We start from the raw sequence: 18,683 nt of genomic DNA, 5'->3' as shown, positions 1-18,683 counted from the left end.
GCTCAATAGAAGTGGTCTCCACATTACATCAATAATTGGAGAGGTTGCTCATGTCCTTGACCAGATTACAGTTGTGTTAGGTTTATTTTTTAAAATTTAAACCATTGTGTTATATATGCTGATACAGGTGTGTGTGTGTGTGCGTGTGTGTGTATGTGTATATATATATATATATATATATATATATATATATATATATATATATCAGTTTTTTTAAAAATCAAAACCCTTTCTCAGGATCGCAAAGAGCTGCTTTTATTAAACTGACAATCTATGTTTCAAGTATTTTCCCATTTTTAATTTTATTGCCAATTAGGATTTCTCAAGCTCACCTGATATATTTCTATGTAACATTGCATTTATTCCATCTCTGAACAAAATTTAAATGCCATTCAGATGTGAAGATCTATTATAAGATTGAAATAAATTTCAAATGCATTTATCAGTCATTTTTGAAGCATGTGATTTAAATCAGAAAAAAAATTCTGATGAATAGTTTCACAGTTTCTACTCATATACACTAAGACTAATATGCTTCTACTAGTTTGGGGTTATTACAGACCCTAACATGCAATGTGACCTTGGTCTGAAAAGCATGTTTGGTTAGCACAGAAACTTAATCATAAGAAGTCATAAGTAGAATCCTTCTTCTTTACTGCCCTTTTTCTAGGACTAGAAAATTTATTGCTTGTGGGACAGGTAGGATATGAACAATGGGCCAAATAGAGTCCAGGGTTATCTCATCTGTGTGAAAACTGCTGCTGAAAATCGATGTGACCTCTGCTACACTGTCATCCCAGTTCCCACCCTCTGTGTCCTATTTGTCTTTTGGTAGAAGCTTAGATCTGTGTGCTGTCTCTATGCGTCTCTCTTGGGCCAGATTATCAAAATGAATCATAGCCTGCATACCTCTTATATTTCTATTTATTTTTCTGGTGTTGACTAGGTCTGATGAAATATGATTCTTTTTGCATTTGATCCTCACTGCAGCAAGCAACACCTAATTCAGCTGTGTCTATCTCTTTAAAGAAGAGTAATACTATTTTGAAACTTCAATCTATGGTACAGCAACATTACAACCATGGACCATGCAACCTGTCTTCATAGTCAATAGTAATGTTCCTTTCAGCCAATTTAATGACATTTCTTTCAGCTTCAAACAGGAGACTTCTAGCAATTTTAACATAGTTATAATTTTGTTTTGTGCATACTGAATGTAATGCTTTCATTTTCAGAAAGAGTGCCCCTCAGATTCTTACCACTGAAGTTATACATGTGTGTAGAGTGAAATATAACAAGAAATCCAGTACTTTTAAGATCTCTGTCTCTGATACAAAATATTTATTTAGGGGAAATATTATGTTGTCTCTGAATCAACAGATAGTCAATATTCTAACTTTGTAGTGGTTCATTTTGTAAAAATAGAGTTTTCCTGCTATACAAATTCATACTTTAAGATTTATAATTATCAATTCAAAAGTGCAGTCTCTCTAGCCATTATTAGTATTGATAGATCAGTATTCAGTCATTCCATCTACTTTATGCACTTATGTGCAAAACACAACACCCAAATACAGACCTCAAACAGTACAAATAAAACATAATAGTGCTTGTCTTTTTGAGAAATGTATTTTTAAAATATTAGAGCTGTTAATTTTAGGATTTAGTTTTTTCTACATTTTTATGAGATGATATTTTAAAAGAAATCATGTAGTTGAACAAAGTCAAGGAATTTGTGATGATGTGCTGATCTTTTCTGTTCTTTCTGGAAAACTCAATCTTTTCCAAACATACCAGTTATTTGAGAGACACAGAGAAAAGAGAGAGAGAGACAGAGACAGAGAGATATCCTATAAGATGCTTAAGTTTATTATAAATATTAATATGATTATTATAGGCATAAACCTATGAGGGAGTTGTAGAAAATCCATGCATTATGCATTGATGATCAAAATACAGTTTCTTTAGGTTTTCTAAAAGTTAGTTCCAGGGAAATATAGCTTTCAGTGCTGAAGAAAATTAATGTGAGAATATATGCATTTTACTGAATTTTTGAGACCAATAAATAATGTTAATTTTTGGTTTCAAATAATGTGAAACGGTTGCTTTTCTTAAATAATCATTTAGCATTTTTATCACTGTTGATTTTAGAAAAAGAAAATTAAGAGTATTTTATTTATGGACAATGGTATCCCATTAAGTAATCTCACTGAAGTTTCCCGCAATTGTATGCCACAAATTCCCACACAAGAAATTCCATAGCAAAACACGATGACTGTGAAATCAATGGGTTTGAGAATCTGCTCACTATGTATGTAGACTACTTGCAATTGAAAAATGAAGTCTAACTGTATGGCAAATCAATATTTGCATCCTTACAGGAACCACACCACTTGCTAGATTTTTTTTTTTTTTTTGTTATTGTTGTTTCCATACCATCTGAAAAGTGGTTAGGACAACATTTAAGTCTAATCTTTTTCCTAAGTGAGTCTCTTTAGAATATATTAAGTCACTGAAAATTGTTTCCATCCATAAAGAAGCCTATTTTTCAACATTCACTTATGCCCTGTTGCTGAAATTAGGAAATGGCAGTGAGGAGAGTAACTGAAGTTTAATGATTCACCTGATTATACTGTTGAACTATAATTATGAGTAACTGTTTGTTAGGTTTCATCCCAAGACTCTGTGTATCAGGTTTTCTTAATTTTTAAAAATATTTTTTGTAGTTGTAGAAGGGCAGAATGCCTTTATATGTTTATTTTTATATGGTACTAAGGATCAAACCCAGTTTCTTGCACATACTAGGCAAGCACTCTGCCACTGAGCTACAGACCAGCCCAGTTTTTTTTTTATTTTACATATGTCAAAAAATGTCTCCATTTTCAGTTACAGAGGAATTTTGATATCTGGTTCGTATATCTCATATAAAATATTGTCAGCCAAAATTCAAATTGATAGCAGAGTAGTTATGTTTCTCAAAGTAAGAGATTCCCTTTTATTTTTTAAGAGAGAGTGAGAGAGGAGAGAGAGAGAGAGAATTTTTAATATTTATTTTTTAGTTCTCGGCGGACACAACATCTTTGTTGGTATGTGGTGCTGAGGATCGAACCCGGGCCGCACACATACCAGGCGAGCGCGCTACCGCTTGAGCCACATCCCCAGCCCGAGATTCCCTTTCTAATTCAATATATCTGTCCAAAATAAATCTGAAACATCTTAATAGAGAATTATTCTGTTGATGTCTCTTTATGTGGTACTAAGAGACAATCTGATTAATGAGAATGTGGAAGAAAATAGTATAAAATCTAAAGGTGAGGGTTGATACAACTTGCATTTCTGTGGCTTAATTGGTTTCTTTTTTTCATAAAGAATACTTCCCAAGATTAAAAGTAAGCAATGGAATACTGTTTAGTAATAAAAAGGAAGAAAGTATGGAAATATGACACAATGTGAATAAACCTCAGAGACATGATATTAAGTGGAAGAATCCAGGCAAAAAAGCCACATATTGTGTCCAGAAAAGGTAAAACTTTAGAAAGAGAGTAGCATACTTGCTGCCAGAAGCTAGGTTGGGTGAGTAGATTAATTATAAATATGTGTGAACAATCTTTTTGCAGGGGATTGAAACATTCTAAAATATTGGTTGTGAAAGAAAACTCCATACATTTACCAAAAATTAAGCATATACCTAAAATAGTTGAATTTAATGTCTTTAAATTACACTTCAGTGAAGCTGTTAAAAATAATGAAGACAGGTTGGTATATAGGTAGATACATAGATTTGAAGAGAAAATAAATAAAGACAGCTTATACATTCCTAGAAAGTGGTCTGATTATCTAGTTTATAGATATTCATAAACAGGTACATCAGTTGTATTTATCTGAAAATCTTTTCAACAGATTTCATGTTTCTTTAGCAATAAATATGGTTTCAATTTCATGGGTTCTGTATTGAATCACTTATCTTCAGAAAATAGAGGCAACTGCACAATAGGTATGATTTCTAATTATGAGTGTCCACCATTTAGTTTTTGGATCAGTATTTGTAGATGTCTGTTGGAGGTGATTTGGTGAAACATTTGACCTGTTAATTTCTGAACCTTCTGACATAATTTTTTTTTCAGAAGAAGTACCTGTTCAAATTCCACTGATGAAGTCACCCTTGGACAAGCTTCAACTGGCTCCTGGGCAGGCCTTGCCCCCTGGATTCCCTGGACCATTCATTTTTGCTGATAGTCTATCCTCCGTGGAGACTCTGTTGACCAACATTCAGGTCAACAATATTTCTATAAACAAAATAAATGTAATACAAGACATTAGCACCTACACAAATTATTTTGTATTTGAGAAATTAAAACAGATAAGATGAACTGCATGTCATTTGCTGTACTTTGACAGGGTCTGCTGAAAGTGGCTTTGGATAATGCTCGCATCCAGGAGAAGCAGATTCAGCAAGAAAAGAAGGAACTGCGAATGGAGCTCTATAGAGAGAGAGAGATTAGAGAAAACCTTGAAAGACAACTTGCAGTTGAGCTTCAAAGCAGAAGTAAGTTTAACATGTTCAGTTACAGAGTAAATATTATGTTGGAGGTATTTTAATAATAATTAGAAATATTACCAAAGATAGCTTAATATTGCTGAAAATAAATAAGATACAAAGCAAAAACTGTATGCAAACCACAACGAAAGAAATGTATAGTCCATCTCTTTATACTAAAAAAAATAATGAACTAGATCTGTACTCTGGGCTAGTTCCAGATTTAGAAAAATGAATACCTATAATTCTCTTGCAATGTCAGAAAATGCATATAGATAAACTTATAATTCCTTACATATGTAATGCTTATTCTTGCTAGGCACAGTGCTACATTCTGGAATGAAAAAGTGAATGGACTCAGTCCATGTCCTTGAGGGATTTACATTTTAGAGAACTAGCACAAGCAGCTAAAGTTAAAAAAAAAAAGTGGTAGAAGTAAACATGGTAAACATGCACAGTCTTCATGATTATATATAGAGGGTTTGTTTGCTCGGCTTGCTGGAGTGGTGAGGACATATAAGGAGTATTTTCTGATGCTGACACCTGAATCTGAGTCCTAAAGGATCAGCAGGGGGAAAAAAAGAATGTGCAAGGAACCAAGTGGGGCATTCTAGGCAGGGAGATCAGCATAGGCATGGAGAAAAGAAACTTCATCCATGGGTGACTATAAACAGTTTATTATTGGGGCTGGGGATGTGGCTCAAGTGGTAGCGTGCTCGCCTGGCATGCCTGCGGCCCGGGTTCGATCCTCAGCACCACATACAAACAAAGATGTTGTGTCCACTGAAAACTAAAAAATAAATATTAAAATTCTCTCTCTCTCTCTCTCTCTCTCTCTCTCTCTCTCTCTCTCTTTCAAAAAAAAAAACAACAGTTTATTATTATAGTGGCTTTGAGTTTTCTGAAGTGAATGGTAGGAAATGATGCACATAAATAGGTGTAGAATTTAAATTATGAAGAATATTTTTAACTTTGTAAAAGATTAGCTTTGATTTTATCCTATGGGTGATTGGAAGTATTAGTATATAAGCAAGTGAATCATTGGATCTGAATTCATTTGGATAAATTACTCTGATCATGGGGATAAATTAGGGGAGAATTAATGTAAGACTAGTTGTAAGACTAGGAGCAGAAGATTCAGAATTTCACTTTCATAATTTCCACATCTTCTGTACATTTTCCATAAAATATTAAACAGCATAAAAAGTAAAAGTTATGAAATACAGATTCTTTCTCTCCCCTGCTTATTCTTCTATTGAAGGATCACAAAATCTAAAATAAGTAAAAGGTTGAAAAGTGTGAAGGAGAGGCAAAGAAAGAAAATAGACCAAATGGATAACTCTAGTCAAAGAAGGATGATTACACTTGAGTAAACTTGACTGACTTTACACTACCTCAAAGTAACAAATTATTGTTTCAAGAGCTTGAAAACATACTCTATATTTTCTTTAGGTCCTAGGAATCATTGGTTCAATATAAAATGGAATTTCAAACACTGAATTTAAAAAAATGAAACCTGTTTTCCTTAACCTAACAAATTCATTAAATACAACAAAGCAAAGACTTTATTGTCTTTTTTAAAGTTTGGTGAAATTAGTTTATCTCTGATAATATGTGAAATAGTGTGCAATGATTAATAATCATAATAACTCACATTTATTTACTAAGGAAATTTTTATTCTAAAACAAAAAAACATATGCTAAATACAATAAGCTTCTTTTTTATTTTTTTTAAAGAGAGAGAGACAGAGAGAGAGAGAGAGAGAATTTTTTAATATTTATTATTTAGTTTTTGGCAGACACAACATCTTTGTTTGTATGTGGTGCTGAGGATCGAACCTGGGCCGCACACATGCCAGTCGAGCGCACTACCGCTTGAGCCACATCCCCAGCCCTACAATAAGCTTCTTAAATTGACTCATGAAAATCTAGTACATATAGTAAAATTAACTTCTACTTTTTAGGGAATAAACTCAATTAATGTCTGTTTACTAACATTTCATGGACATTTTAGTTCTACATTTATAATATTATCTATTATCCTATAAAAAGTTGTAGACCTGGTAGGCATAATTAGTTATAAAATTTGCCTTGAAGCACTTGTATTTAACAAATTTAGCATTTGTTATAATATGATAAGGCTAATACTACTATAATTACTATCATCACTAAAATTACTACCATTTAGTATTTAGTCACTATTATAACCACTACTATTACCATCAGTACTGTTGCTACTACTAGCTAATAATACTTACTGTCTACCATGTGCTGAGCACTGTTTTTAGAATTTTACTTGTAATTAATTACTAATACAACTAAGAAAACTACTATTTATCCTCATCAATTTTGAAACACTATCTACTTCATTTCTATGAATCTCAGCAACCTCATCTATTACAATAACTTAACTAGATAATCATTTAAATTTCTTTTTGCTTACTTGAATATCTCATATCCAGTATACCCAAATTTTAAATGACTTTTTAATCTTTTTATTTATACATAATACTAGGATTTATTTTGGCATAATTACAAAGCATGGAATATAATTTGCTCTAATTCAGTTCCCAGTATTTCCCCTTTCCCTCACCTCCTCCCTCCCCCTGTTCCCTTCCCTCTACTGATCTTTCTGCTATTTACTTATAGATTGAGATTGGCCTGTGTCCAATCAATTACCTGCCTTGGTCCACTAACCAACTCTGTTGTCCCTAGGCTTTGAAAAACCAACTTATGTGATACACAGGTTTTGTCAACTAAGTTCAGAGTGGTAGAAACATAATACCATATTTTCATTCTTTTTTTAATATGTATTTTTTTAGTTATAGTTGGACACAATACCTTTATTTTATTCATTTATTTTTATGTGGTGCTGAGGATCAATCCCAGGGCCTCACATGTGCTAGGCAAATGCTCTACCACTGAGCCACAACCCCAGCCCCATATTTTCATTCTTATGGCTAAGTAATACTCCATTGTGAGTATATCAAAATTATAAACTAAGTTCACCTGATGGAATGGATAGGGCAGAAGGTTGATATTATGGTTATAATGCCACATATCTCCAATAATATAATAAAACAATATTAATATATAACCTACATATATAAAAATATGTAATATCATATAAATATAGAAAAAGAATTCTTATAACTTTTTTCCCATAAAAGAAAAAAATGCTCCACACTAAAACCAAAAATTCTACCCAATTGTTTTTTGCTGGTAGCTATGCTACTTGAATTAAACATACATATCCATATGCAATAATATACCATGATATTATTTGCAAAATAAACATTTAAAATAATAGAATGATAAAACAACAGGAAACTTTGGGGTCATCTGCCTTGGTCCACTAACCAACTCTGTTGTCCCTAGGCTTTGAAAAACCAACTTATGTGATACACAGGTTTTGACAATTACCAGTTATATCATTTTAGGTATATCTTTGACCTCTCAAAGACTCAGTGGCCTTCTATAAATGGAAATGGTAGTGTTTTTTCTTACAGTGTTAATTAAGACCTTAATATGTTACATTCTCAGCAAAATGATCAGTACATAGTTGGTTCTGAATAAATTATAGTTATTATTGTTTATTTTAATAGTTTTAATGTAATCTGTTTGGCATTGTTTGCAGTATGTGAAATCACAAATTTCAACTGAATCAACATATAGAATATTTTTGCATCATTAATTTTATTTGAAACACAATTTTGTTTTGACAAAGACATTAAGTTACACATTAATTTCAATAAATCTAGGTTTCTAATTTGAATAATTTGTTTATTGCTATGTTTAAATGATATTTGAATATAATTATGATACTAATATATTTTTATGTTCATTCCTATTTAGCAGTATTTCATCAAAATAATAAAAATCATACTTTCTCATTGTCTTTGTCTGAAGAATTCCAGTTTTTTTCCCTTAGATTTTTGAGATTTTGCATTTGCACAGCAGTTTACTTATGTAATTGACTCTCTTCAAGTTGTTCAAGGTAGTTTATATGAAAATATATTTAACCATGAGATGAACACATTTGAAACAATTAGTAACATATTCAGTTCAGTTCGAAGATTTTAATTATATATGAGTGCATTGAACATTTTTAAACATCAGATAATTTATTAGTTTTCTCAATGTACTTTGAGTGTTCTTTTATTGCAATAACAGCAATAACTTAATTTTTAAAAACTAATTTAGGAAAAGTATTACTCTGCTTACAACCTTGCTATGAATCAATTTATTGCTGAAACTTAATAATTCCATTGAAGGTGCTATCCTAGATTTAGGCTTTCAGAGTTTAAATATAACTGCATGAGGGACACTGAAGTTTTTACTTGAGAGATAAAACTTTGAAAATTGAGGTATACCTCTTCCTTAGCTCTATTTTACCTTCCTGCTTACCAAATGGACATTACTGTAGTTGCACTTTTGCAACTTGCTTATATAATCATGGCTGAAAATTATTCTCCGTGTGTGTGTGTGTGTGTGTGTGTGTGTGTGTGTGTATTTGTGTATTTGTATGGGGAGAGAAAGACTGATGATATGTGCATTATTTAAACAAATACATTAAATACATTTTTTGCTTTTATAATTGGTCCCATTCAACTGAAAGGGATATTGCCACTTTTAGTTTTAAAGACCATAGTATTCAACCTAATAGATATTTGCGGGGGGGGGGGTATTTTTTGCATTTTGAAATATTAATAGCAACAACTTGATGAGTAATAGCAGTATATTTCTTTAGAAAATTAGAAAAATATTGACTGTTATTATTAAATGTATGTAGTGAGTCAAAGTAGAAAACAATTCTCCAACCCAACTGTCACCACCATAAAAAATGCATGTGCATTATAGAGCATACATGTGATCATGTTTCAACCAATACATCTACATTTATAATTCATCAAAACCTATTTCATTGACCAAGATTTTGCAAAATACTTTTCCACATTGCAGCTACCATGCAAAAGCGCCTGAAGAAGGAGAAAAAAGCCAAAAGAAAACTGCAGGAAGCCTTGGAATTTGAATCAAAGCGCAGGGAACAAGTGGAGCAGGCGCTTAAGCAAGCCACAACTAGTGACAGTGGCCTGAGGATGTTGAAAGGTAAAGTTTAATTTGGACTTAAGGTAAACAAAATAAATCTTAATTTAAAGAAGAAAGAAACAAAGCAAAGGAAGGAAGGAAGGAAGGAAGGAAGGAAGGAAGGAAGGAAGGAAGGAAGGAAGGAAAATGTCCAGGAAAAATTAAAATATCAATTTGAGGCCAAATTGTTAGGTTCTGAATAAAACCAGTCAAAATAAGCCCTATTCTTGGAGATAAAAAAAAGAAAATTCTGCTGACTTTTGCAGTAGAAGCAGTAAAACTGATATCCTTCCTACACTGAAATGTGTTTCAGGTCCATTGATGTTAGATATGCTGATGTTTGGTGAACTTAATTTTGATCAGCTATATAGGATGTTGGTTTCTTTGATGCACATTACATTAGTGTTGAGGCATTTAAGGTTTATCTGTGGGAAAACGTGCTTAAATCATGAAATATCTTAATTCCACTTTTCTGATTTCATTTTATCTGAAACAGCATAACATTGGTACATTACACTCAGACATAGTATGAAGTAAATGTTCAAGTAAATATATGTACACACACACATTCATACACACACACACACACACACACACACACACAGGGAGCACTTTTACATCCTAATTACTTGCTTTTATAGCTCATCTGAAGAACACAGTAGTAAAATATTTGCTTCTAGAGCTAGTTCTACAGAAATACCATAAACCATAATGCATATTTTGGTCTTCATTTGCACTTAGCATAGAGAGATTATCACCATCTATCATATATTACAAATAGAAAATAAAGCATAAGGAATGGACCTTTCCATGTAGGCAACTATATCCATCATCTTTTCATTGTTCTGTAATCAGGGCATATTAACCTGATGATTTTTATAAACAAATGATTTCCTTAAAATTTATCTTTAGGGAATGAAATGCATGATTTATTGTATACCTAGAAATCTATATTCTATTGTGAAATACTGCTATAATTTATAATTCTTCCTACTACCATGGAAACATATAAAAACAAACAAAAACATGCAAATAAACAAAAAACAATGCCCAAGATTTTGCATTATCTATAGGAACAAACTGCAATTTTCCATTTAACTGGAATCGTAAAACAGAATTGTACCTTAATATTGAATGTCAATTATTTCAGATACTGGAATTCCAGATATTGAAATAGAAAAAAATGGGACTCCTCATGATAGTGCTGCTATGCAAGGTATGGTAAACAGTGTTCTTCTTGCTACAACTGCTTAATATGTGACCCCTGGGCATATGGTGGGAATGAGCTTCTGTGTTAATACTTTTCATATAAGTAAAATAAATGTTTAACTCTTTTAATCAATGACATAGGTGGCAACTTGCATTTATTTTTTTTAGTAAAACAAGTTTAATATGACTGTGAAAACCCAATAACAGTACAGATACTTAGGGACTAGTAACTTTATGTATACAATGTGAGAAAATTTTGTGTACATTTAGCTGTTAAAAGGATGTGCATTTATGTATTACCATATTCTAAAAATGTATAAATGTGAATATAATTTACCTTTCATAAGTGTACAATACATGTATTTTTAACTTCACTACTTTGCTTTTTGTAAATGCCACAAATACAATAACCATAACCTATTGATATGTTAAAAGTGTTCCAGACAACATTTTTGTCAACCTTTAAATTTTGATGGTAATTTTACAAACCACCTAAATATGGAAATAGCTGCACGACTTGTAATTCATGATTTATATGATACCCATAAATACATAGGTCCTTTAAAATATTTAAAGATATTTACTAGGTAGAAAACAGATAAAACACACCAATACAGCATCTCAACAGAGTGCAAAAGAATCTAAAATAGGAATTTAATTTGACTACTGGAAATTTTCCAATGTAAACTAATACAGTTTTCTAGTTCTTTAATTTTATGTAGATTACACTTATGTTCACGTGTATTGTTTAAAAAGGCTTACATTAATAAATAAAGACATTTCTGTCAGAAAATTATTTCCTAACTGAAAATTAAAGACAACCATGAGGGCTGGGGTTATGGCTCAGTGGTAGACCACTTGCCTAGGATGGGTGAGGCCCTGGGTTTGATCCTCAGCACCACATCAAAAACAAAAATAAAAACAAAAAACAAAGAACAACAAACAAATAAATAAATGTTAAATTATTTTTTAAAAAAGATAGCCATGAATATTTTGCTTGCTGGAGGTTTAACAAATTGGTTCTTTGCTACCATATAGACTGGATCAATGTGAAGGACAGAACTGGTTATGACCAAGAGATTCATTTGGGTGTATCTGAAGATCACCATTTAATGTGGCAGCTTCAGGAAACTTAAAATTTGTATTTATGTAAATTTTTAAATCATGATCGCTCATGGATCTTTTATAATGCCTGATTCTGCTGCAGCTGGATAGAACTAACTAACTAACACATTTACTGTTAGATGTGACAGTGTGCATGCTTGGCTCATTCACTGAAGCTTTTGCTTTTTCTTAGCTTTTTTTAATGCTTGCCTGCTTTTTACCCAAAATTTAAAGGCTGTGTCTTTGTAAGAAAAGCCATTTGAATTGCATGAATGTTTGTCCATTAGATATACCATAACTAAATTTATGAAGACACTCCTGCTAGTTGGGGGCCTGGTGTATGAGGTTGCAATCACATACTAGGGCCATGGTAGGGATGAATAGCCTGTAACATTTATTTGATTAATTCTGAATCAGTGACATACAAATATAGACACAGTCTTTAAGGAGCATAGAGCTTGGTTTTGCCCCCTAATTTGAAAAGTATGTTAGGTCAGTTTGGAGCTGGAAGAAACAAACCAAACATATTACTAATAGTTTTTTTTTCTTTATTATGTTTTAAGCCTATACCATTATCCAATTACTTGCTATTTTACTTTTAATTCATATGCTGCCTTTAGCTCATAGTAATAATATTTTCCCAATTCTGAGATACATAGAAGCCTCTGAATTGTCCTGAAGTTTCTACATTTCCATGCAATAGGCAACAGATATCTTATTTGTGGGTTGTCAGTTTGGTGATATATGCAAAAGTATATTCACTGTCTCCATTTTGGTCCAAATTTTTAAATTTTTTAAAGTCTGTAAAGAATGGCTTTTTTGAGCTGGGGTTGTGGCTCAGTGGCATAGCGCTTTCCCAGTACATGTGAGGCACTGGGTTAGATCCTCAGCACCACATTAAAAAAATAAAGATATTGTGTCCACATAGAACTAAAAAAAATTAAGAAGAATGGCTTTTTCACATGAGTATTTAAAATTAGTTGTCACTAAGCATAAGTTCTACTGTGTTTTTTTCTGGCTAACATAATATAATTAGATATATATTTAAATGGATTTAGATGGAAATTATTTTAAAGCAAAGGGGTTGATTTTTATTATTTATTTGTGTTTAGCATTTTCCATATATGATAAAACATGTGGGTTATGATAAAATATGTGGGTTAACAATTATTTATTGGAGATCTGCCTTTTAGATGGCATCAAATGATATTCAGGATAAATGTGATAAAAATGGAAAAGCATGCACTCTCCCTTGTCTTAGCACAGAATTTAAACTACATGCTAAAACTCTCATCATTTTCAGCAAAAGTAGAGTAAATATCTTATGTTAAAATTACATTAGACTACAATCCTAATATCAAAGAAGTTATTTTTAGAAAAAATGATTTTTTTTTTAGCCAGGGTAATAGATGGCTAAAAATATTACCAGAACTAATCTTAAATAAAGTTTACCAAATGAATTAGTTCAAATAATTACCTAAAAAATCCTGATAATTTTTTTTTATTATTTGAGATGATTAGAATTGAAAGATGCCTTTTATATTTGTCTGTGATCTTCAAAAAATATATAATGCTTGAAAAACATAAAATACAACTTTAGTCATTGTTTTTCCATTCTTGCTAATAATTTTGTTTTCTGTGTGTTATGGGTTTTTTTGTGACTTATGTTGATACTGTTTTCATATTTTCTACCTCCCTCCATTACTCACTTTTTTTTTGTAACTTGGAAGATTATTTCCTACCATTGTTTGTGAGCATCATTCTTACAGAATTGCAATAAATGCCATTTCCAATACTCATCTCCATCACAGCAACCAGGTTCAGTATCATCGAAATTCTCTTTTCTTATTGTCAATAATTTTCCTGGAATTCTACCTTTAAAATCCAATTAGTTCCACTGTGTTACCTCCTTAAGAGAATATGGGTGAGGGGCTTGAAAAAAATGTTGCATGATCTTTCTTAGAAAAAATAAAGTCATATCCACCTTTATCATAATTCCCATATATGGCACAAACTACTCATGAACTATATACTTTTAGGTTTACCAAATTTCACCAGCTTAATTATATAACTTCCTACATGCTTTGAATGTTAGCAGACTAGATATCATACATAGACCACCTTCCAATAAAAGAATATCTGTACTACTTAGATTTTAGTAGTCTACATTCTCAACTCTTCCTGAATGTTTAAGGTAGTCTACCAATGAATACATACTCACTTTTACAGGTATGGGCACTATCTCTGGAGGTAAAGTTTTCAGTGGAACAGGTACACTGCTATGGTTCCATTCAGATCCCTACAATTCAAATGGGAATCTGAATGACAGCACATCAACCATCTTATCAACCAACACCCCTTTCACATAAAATAAACATACCAGGTGTCATTAAGTGCACCTTCAGATCAATGATTTTTGCAAATGACATTCAAGTGCCATTTGTGTAGTGCATTTCTGCTGATAAAAGCAAATTAAATTAGCACAACTACAAGTGAGCTGATAAAAACCAAAACCAAACAGCAGTACCATTAGCTAACAAAGTAATATTTTCTCTTTACTGCATTCTGCCATTTAGTTATTATCCTATTGGAAATCTAATTATAATCCTTTTACTCCCTAGTCAAACTTCACAGTTTTTGCAAGCTTAGCACTGACAAGTGATTTCATTATATTTGATTGCCCGCGCCCAGATTGACTTAACTTTACTTGGAGACCTAAAAGCCCTCTCAGTTTCTCAGATTCCCTGTTTGCACATTACTGCAACAGCTCCTTTAATTAATTAGCATGAACAGCAGTAACATGAACTGCTGAACAGAAAATAACATCATTTTATGATCGCAGAGAGACTTCTCCTTTTGCATGTTTATACCTTACTTAACTTTTGTATGACTATATTTCATTGTTGGGAGCTATGGGTACAGTTGACAATGCATGTTTCTTAAATTCTTAAAAATTGGCATCATCATCTTAATAATAATAGATAAAACAAACAGAATGTGAAGCTCCTAAATTTTTGGAAAATAGACAATAGCATTCATGAACTGACATTCTAGTCATACAATAAAAGAATAAAAAAGTTCAGGTGATATAGCATCATAAAGAACGAGGGTGTAGTGACACACTGTTCCTGTTTTTGCCACTGCATTTGTTTGGGTAAAAAGAAAACAAATAAAAATCTAATAATTTAGTTTTTGTAATTGGAAAGGCATATAATGTATAATGTATAATGTTTGCCTTTTACATTTGCCTTTTGGCTACCTATATGACATAGATACAAGATGATTTAACAGTGAAATATATTTTCTTCTGGTATTTTTCCTATAAATACAGTAGAATCTTAAATACTCTTTATTTTATTTTGCTACTAACACATTAGAAGTAAACTCATTGAACTTTATTTTCCTTATGAAACATTTTTGCTCACTAAAAAATTTAGAAACTTATCCTTAGTATAGAATGTCCATTTAGTAATACAAAACTCATGATTTCATTTATACAGTATCTGGCAAAGATGCTAATGAAGAATTAAAAGCAAAATGATTGATTCCATTTGACTTCAAAGGTACCAGAAACAATTTTAATTTCTAAGTATTTAAAAAAGACATACTAAAAACATAATTTAATAAAAATATAGGTATTTAAATACATATTTTAAGATGAAATGCACATAAATATGTATAATCTTATTCATTATCTCAAAATCATTTTGAGGGCTGGGGTTGTGGCTCAGCGGCAGAGCAATTGCCTAGCACCTGAGAGGCACTGGGTTCGATCCTAAGCACCACACATAAATAAATAAATAAATAAATAAATAAATAAAGCTATTAAAAATAAATTTGAACAGTGCTTATCTTTTTGTGACCCCTGCGACTTCTATTGTATCTTTTCTATTTGCTGCACATTTGCTAACACACAACAGTATTCTTCCAGAGAGTTTAAGATGTCATGACAATATTTACTAAAAGCTACTACCCTTGCAATAGGATTGGGGTTATAAAAGTTGGAAGAATAGCAAGGAAAATGATGATAGTAAGAAAAGAAATAGGAAAAGATAAATCCTGTATAATGTCTTGCCTTGTATGTGATATGATGAGAAAAATGAAAGGAAGAGTAGATAGAACTTCTCTAATAGGCTTTTCTTTTAACTTCCATCACAGTGTACTATCTTTCTTTAGAGGTTCTATGGACTACTTCTTACTCTAACCTCATCAATCATTAATTTTCTTCCCCTGATATCTTGTGCTATGTTTTAAGATATATACAGGTACTCTAATATTTCCATTTTAAAGTGTAAATGTTCTTTTGTTAAGCAGAGATATACAAGTCAGAGACCAAATGGATAGTAGGAAGCAGGACTCCTTAAAGATTCTCTCTTAAATGATTTATTTGAAAGTCTTTTACTATCCAAAGAAACTTTACTGCAACTGTTTTCATAGAAGTAGAAAAGGCTCTAGCACACAACCCACAGAGAAGATCTCAGCTTCTCAGCTTCTTTCTCAAAAGCAGATTTTTCCCCTATAAGGTTCATTAGACAATGTATATCTTTTTATTTTCATTCTCAGAAAGAAGGTGTCTCTTTATTTTCTTCATCGTCCATAGAATTTTTATCTTGATTGGTCACATATCTCATATCAAATCATAACTCTCTGTTGTGAAATATCTCATTAGAGCACATATTATGTGTTTAGCTTTTTTCTTAAGAAGATGTGAAGAGCTTGCATTACTTAATCATTTAGAGCCTGGTTGTCATGGAGTGGCTTGTACCACTTACTCACATAGTTAACTGAATTATTTATAGTGATTAAAGGCTGTCACTAATTTTGATGATTGTATAAAGTCTGATCTATAGATGTAAGACTTACAGTTCACTTACATAACAGATGAAATTTTAGTGATAGCAAAATAAATAGAATTTGAAGCCAGGATAGGTTGGTTGTTCTGGTACCCAGCATTTTAACCTCCAAGAATAATTCGTTAATTAACAGATCTGTTTTACTATAGTCTAGGAAAGATTGTTTAACTTAACTATGATATCTGTTTGACCAGTTTCTTTATGTTCCATCTTTATATATACAGAATACAATTTTTAAGCTTGGGATTCGTACTACCCTAACTTCAATCTGTAAATATCTCAGGAAATGCATAAGAAAAAGTATTTGATTAAAGGGTTTTTTGTCACATTTGTGTTTTAATTAATACAACATACAACATTTTTGTAGAAGTATGTAATCATATACTGGCACCCTTATACAACCTATAAAAATTAGAATTATTATATTGCTTCCTCATGAATATGTGCTGATCTTGTGTGAAGTTGCTCATCAGTCTTAGAATGAGGAATTTATAGCCTAATATTGGGATAGTAGAGAAAAAGAAAGGCAATTCCTGATGTATGTACAGTATGATTAACTTTCTACCATTCTTAACAAAAATGTCCTCTAGTAGTATTAAGCCTATATGGTAATTTTGAATGGTACGATTAATCCTAGTAATGTAAGTATGAAAATGCTTCAAGATAAGTTTATTTGCTTGCTGTTCATTGTGGAAACTAAGAAACAGGAATCTTTTTTTTTCCTTTTTTTTTATTGGTTGTTCAAAACCTTACAAAGCTCTTGACATATCATATTTCAAACATTAGTTTCAAGTGAGTTATGAACTCCCATTTTTACCCCAAATACAGATTGCAGAATCACATCGGTTACACATTCACCTTTTTACATAATGCCATACTAGTAACTGTTGTATTCTGCTACCTTTCCTATCCTCTACTATCCCCCTCCCCCACCCCATCTTCTCTTTCTATCCCATCTACTGTAATTCATTTCTCTCTCACTCATTGCTCTCACTACATATCACTATCAAATCATGTATCTATAAAAGTTTTTCATATTTAAATAGCCAAGAAATTTATCAAGACCAAATATTATACCCTACAGAACAGTGCACAAGAGGAGAACTTCTCCCAAAGTTAGTCAAAACACTGTAAAACCAACTATAATTTAGTAATCATTTCTGCCTTAAAATTTGTAGAGATTGGGATAGTGTTTACAAAAATTAGACAAATATTATATATCTCTCCTTTCTATGTAAAACTGCACAAGCAAATGAAATAGTAATAAAAAATTTCTTATTTGTGCTCAAGCTCACATCACACTGACAGGATTCAACTTGGACAGATCTTTAGTTATCTAATTTTAGTCTGAGATTTTCTTGTTATGGGGCATTTGTGTAAAGATTTATTTGCTCTGGGGAGCATCTTTCTCATTTCATATAACATTCACCTTTGGAAATTAAAGTGTATTTAAAGAAAATTCATTGGGATTTTATACAAACCTTCTTGATCTCTCCAAGTCTATGTTTTACTTTTTCAATGCTTAAAAACTAATATTGGTTATAATCTGCATTTTAATCTGGAATCTACTTTTTGTCAATAATGTAAATGATCATGAAGGCAACATTTTTCCTAATTCCTTAGCTAGCTTTCAAGAAAGCATCATTTTTTCATAAACATTTCTTCCCTATTTCTATTCTCCCACAAATGTTTAAGTGCTCTTGTTTTCTTTAAAAAAATGAATAAATGCAAGGTGATCATAGAATCTGTGAGTGACTGGGTAAAAACCAGCAACAGAGAGCTAATAAATATTGAAAATGTACAGTCTCCTGGTAACTGCATTTCTACCTTCTATAGGAAATGTTGGATATTGTCATTTAAAACATTGTACAAGTTATAGAATATTTAATGTT

General features: G+C 31.7%; 1 protein-coding gene across 1 annotated transcript in view; it reads left to right on the top strand.

The window, feature by feature from the left end:
• Dach2 (dachshund family transcription factor 2) overlaps positions 1 to 18,683 on the top strand; it is a 527,975-nt gene that overhangs the window by 486,398 nt on the left and 22,894 nt on the right. Inside the window, exons 9-12 of the mRNA XM_077793629.1 lie at positions 4,125 to 4,273; positions 4,399 to 4,546; positions 9,500 to 9,646; positions 10,776 to 10,841. Of these exons, the coding sequence (XP_077649755.1) occupies positions 4,125 to 4,273; positions 4,399 to 4,546; positions 9,500 to 9,646; positions 10,776 to 10,841 (510 nt within the window). The remainder of the gene's footprint in view (positions 1 to 4,124; positions 4,274 to 4,398; positions 4,547 to 9,499; positions 9,647 to 10,775; positions 10,842 to 18,683) is intronic.

This window comes from Urocitellus parryii, chromosome X (assembly GCF_045843805.1).
Source record: "Urocitellus parryii isolate mUroPar1 chromosome X, mUroPar1.hap1, whole genome shotgun sequence".
Classification (NCBI taxonomy): domain Eukaryota; kingdom Metazoa; phylum Chordata; class Mammalia; order Rodentia; family Sciuridae; genus Urocitellus; species Urocitellus parryii.
Note: the sequence above shows the minus strand (reverse complement) of the source record. Positions and strands in the feature narration are given on the sequence as shown.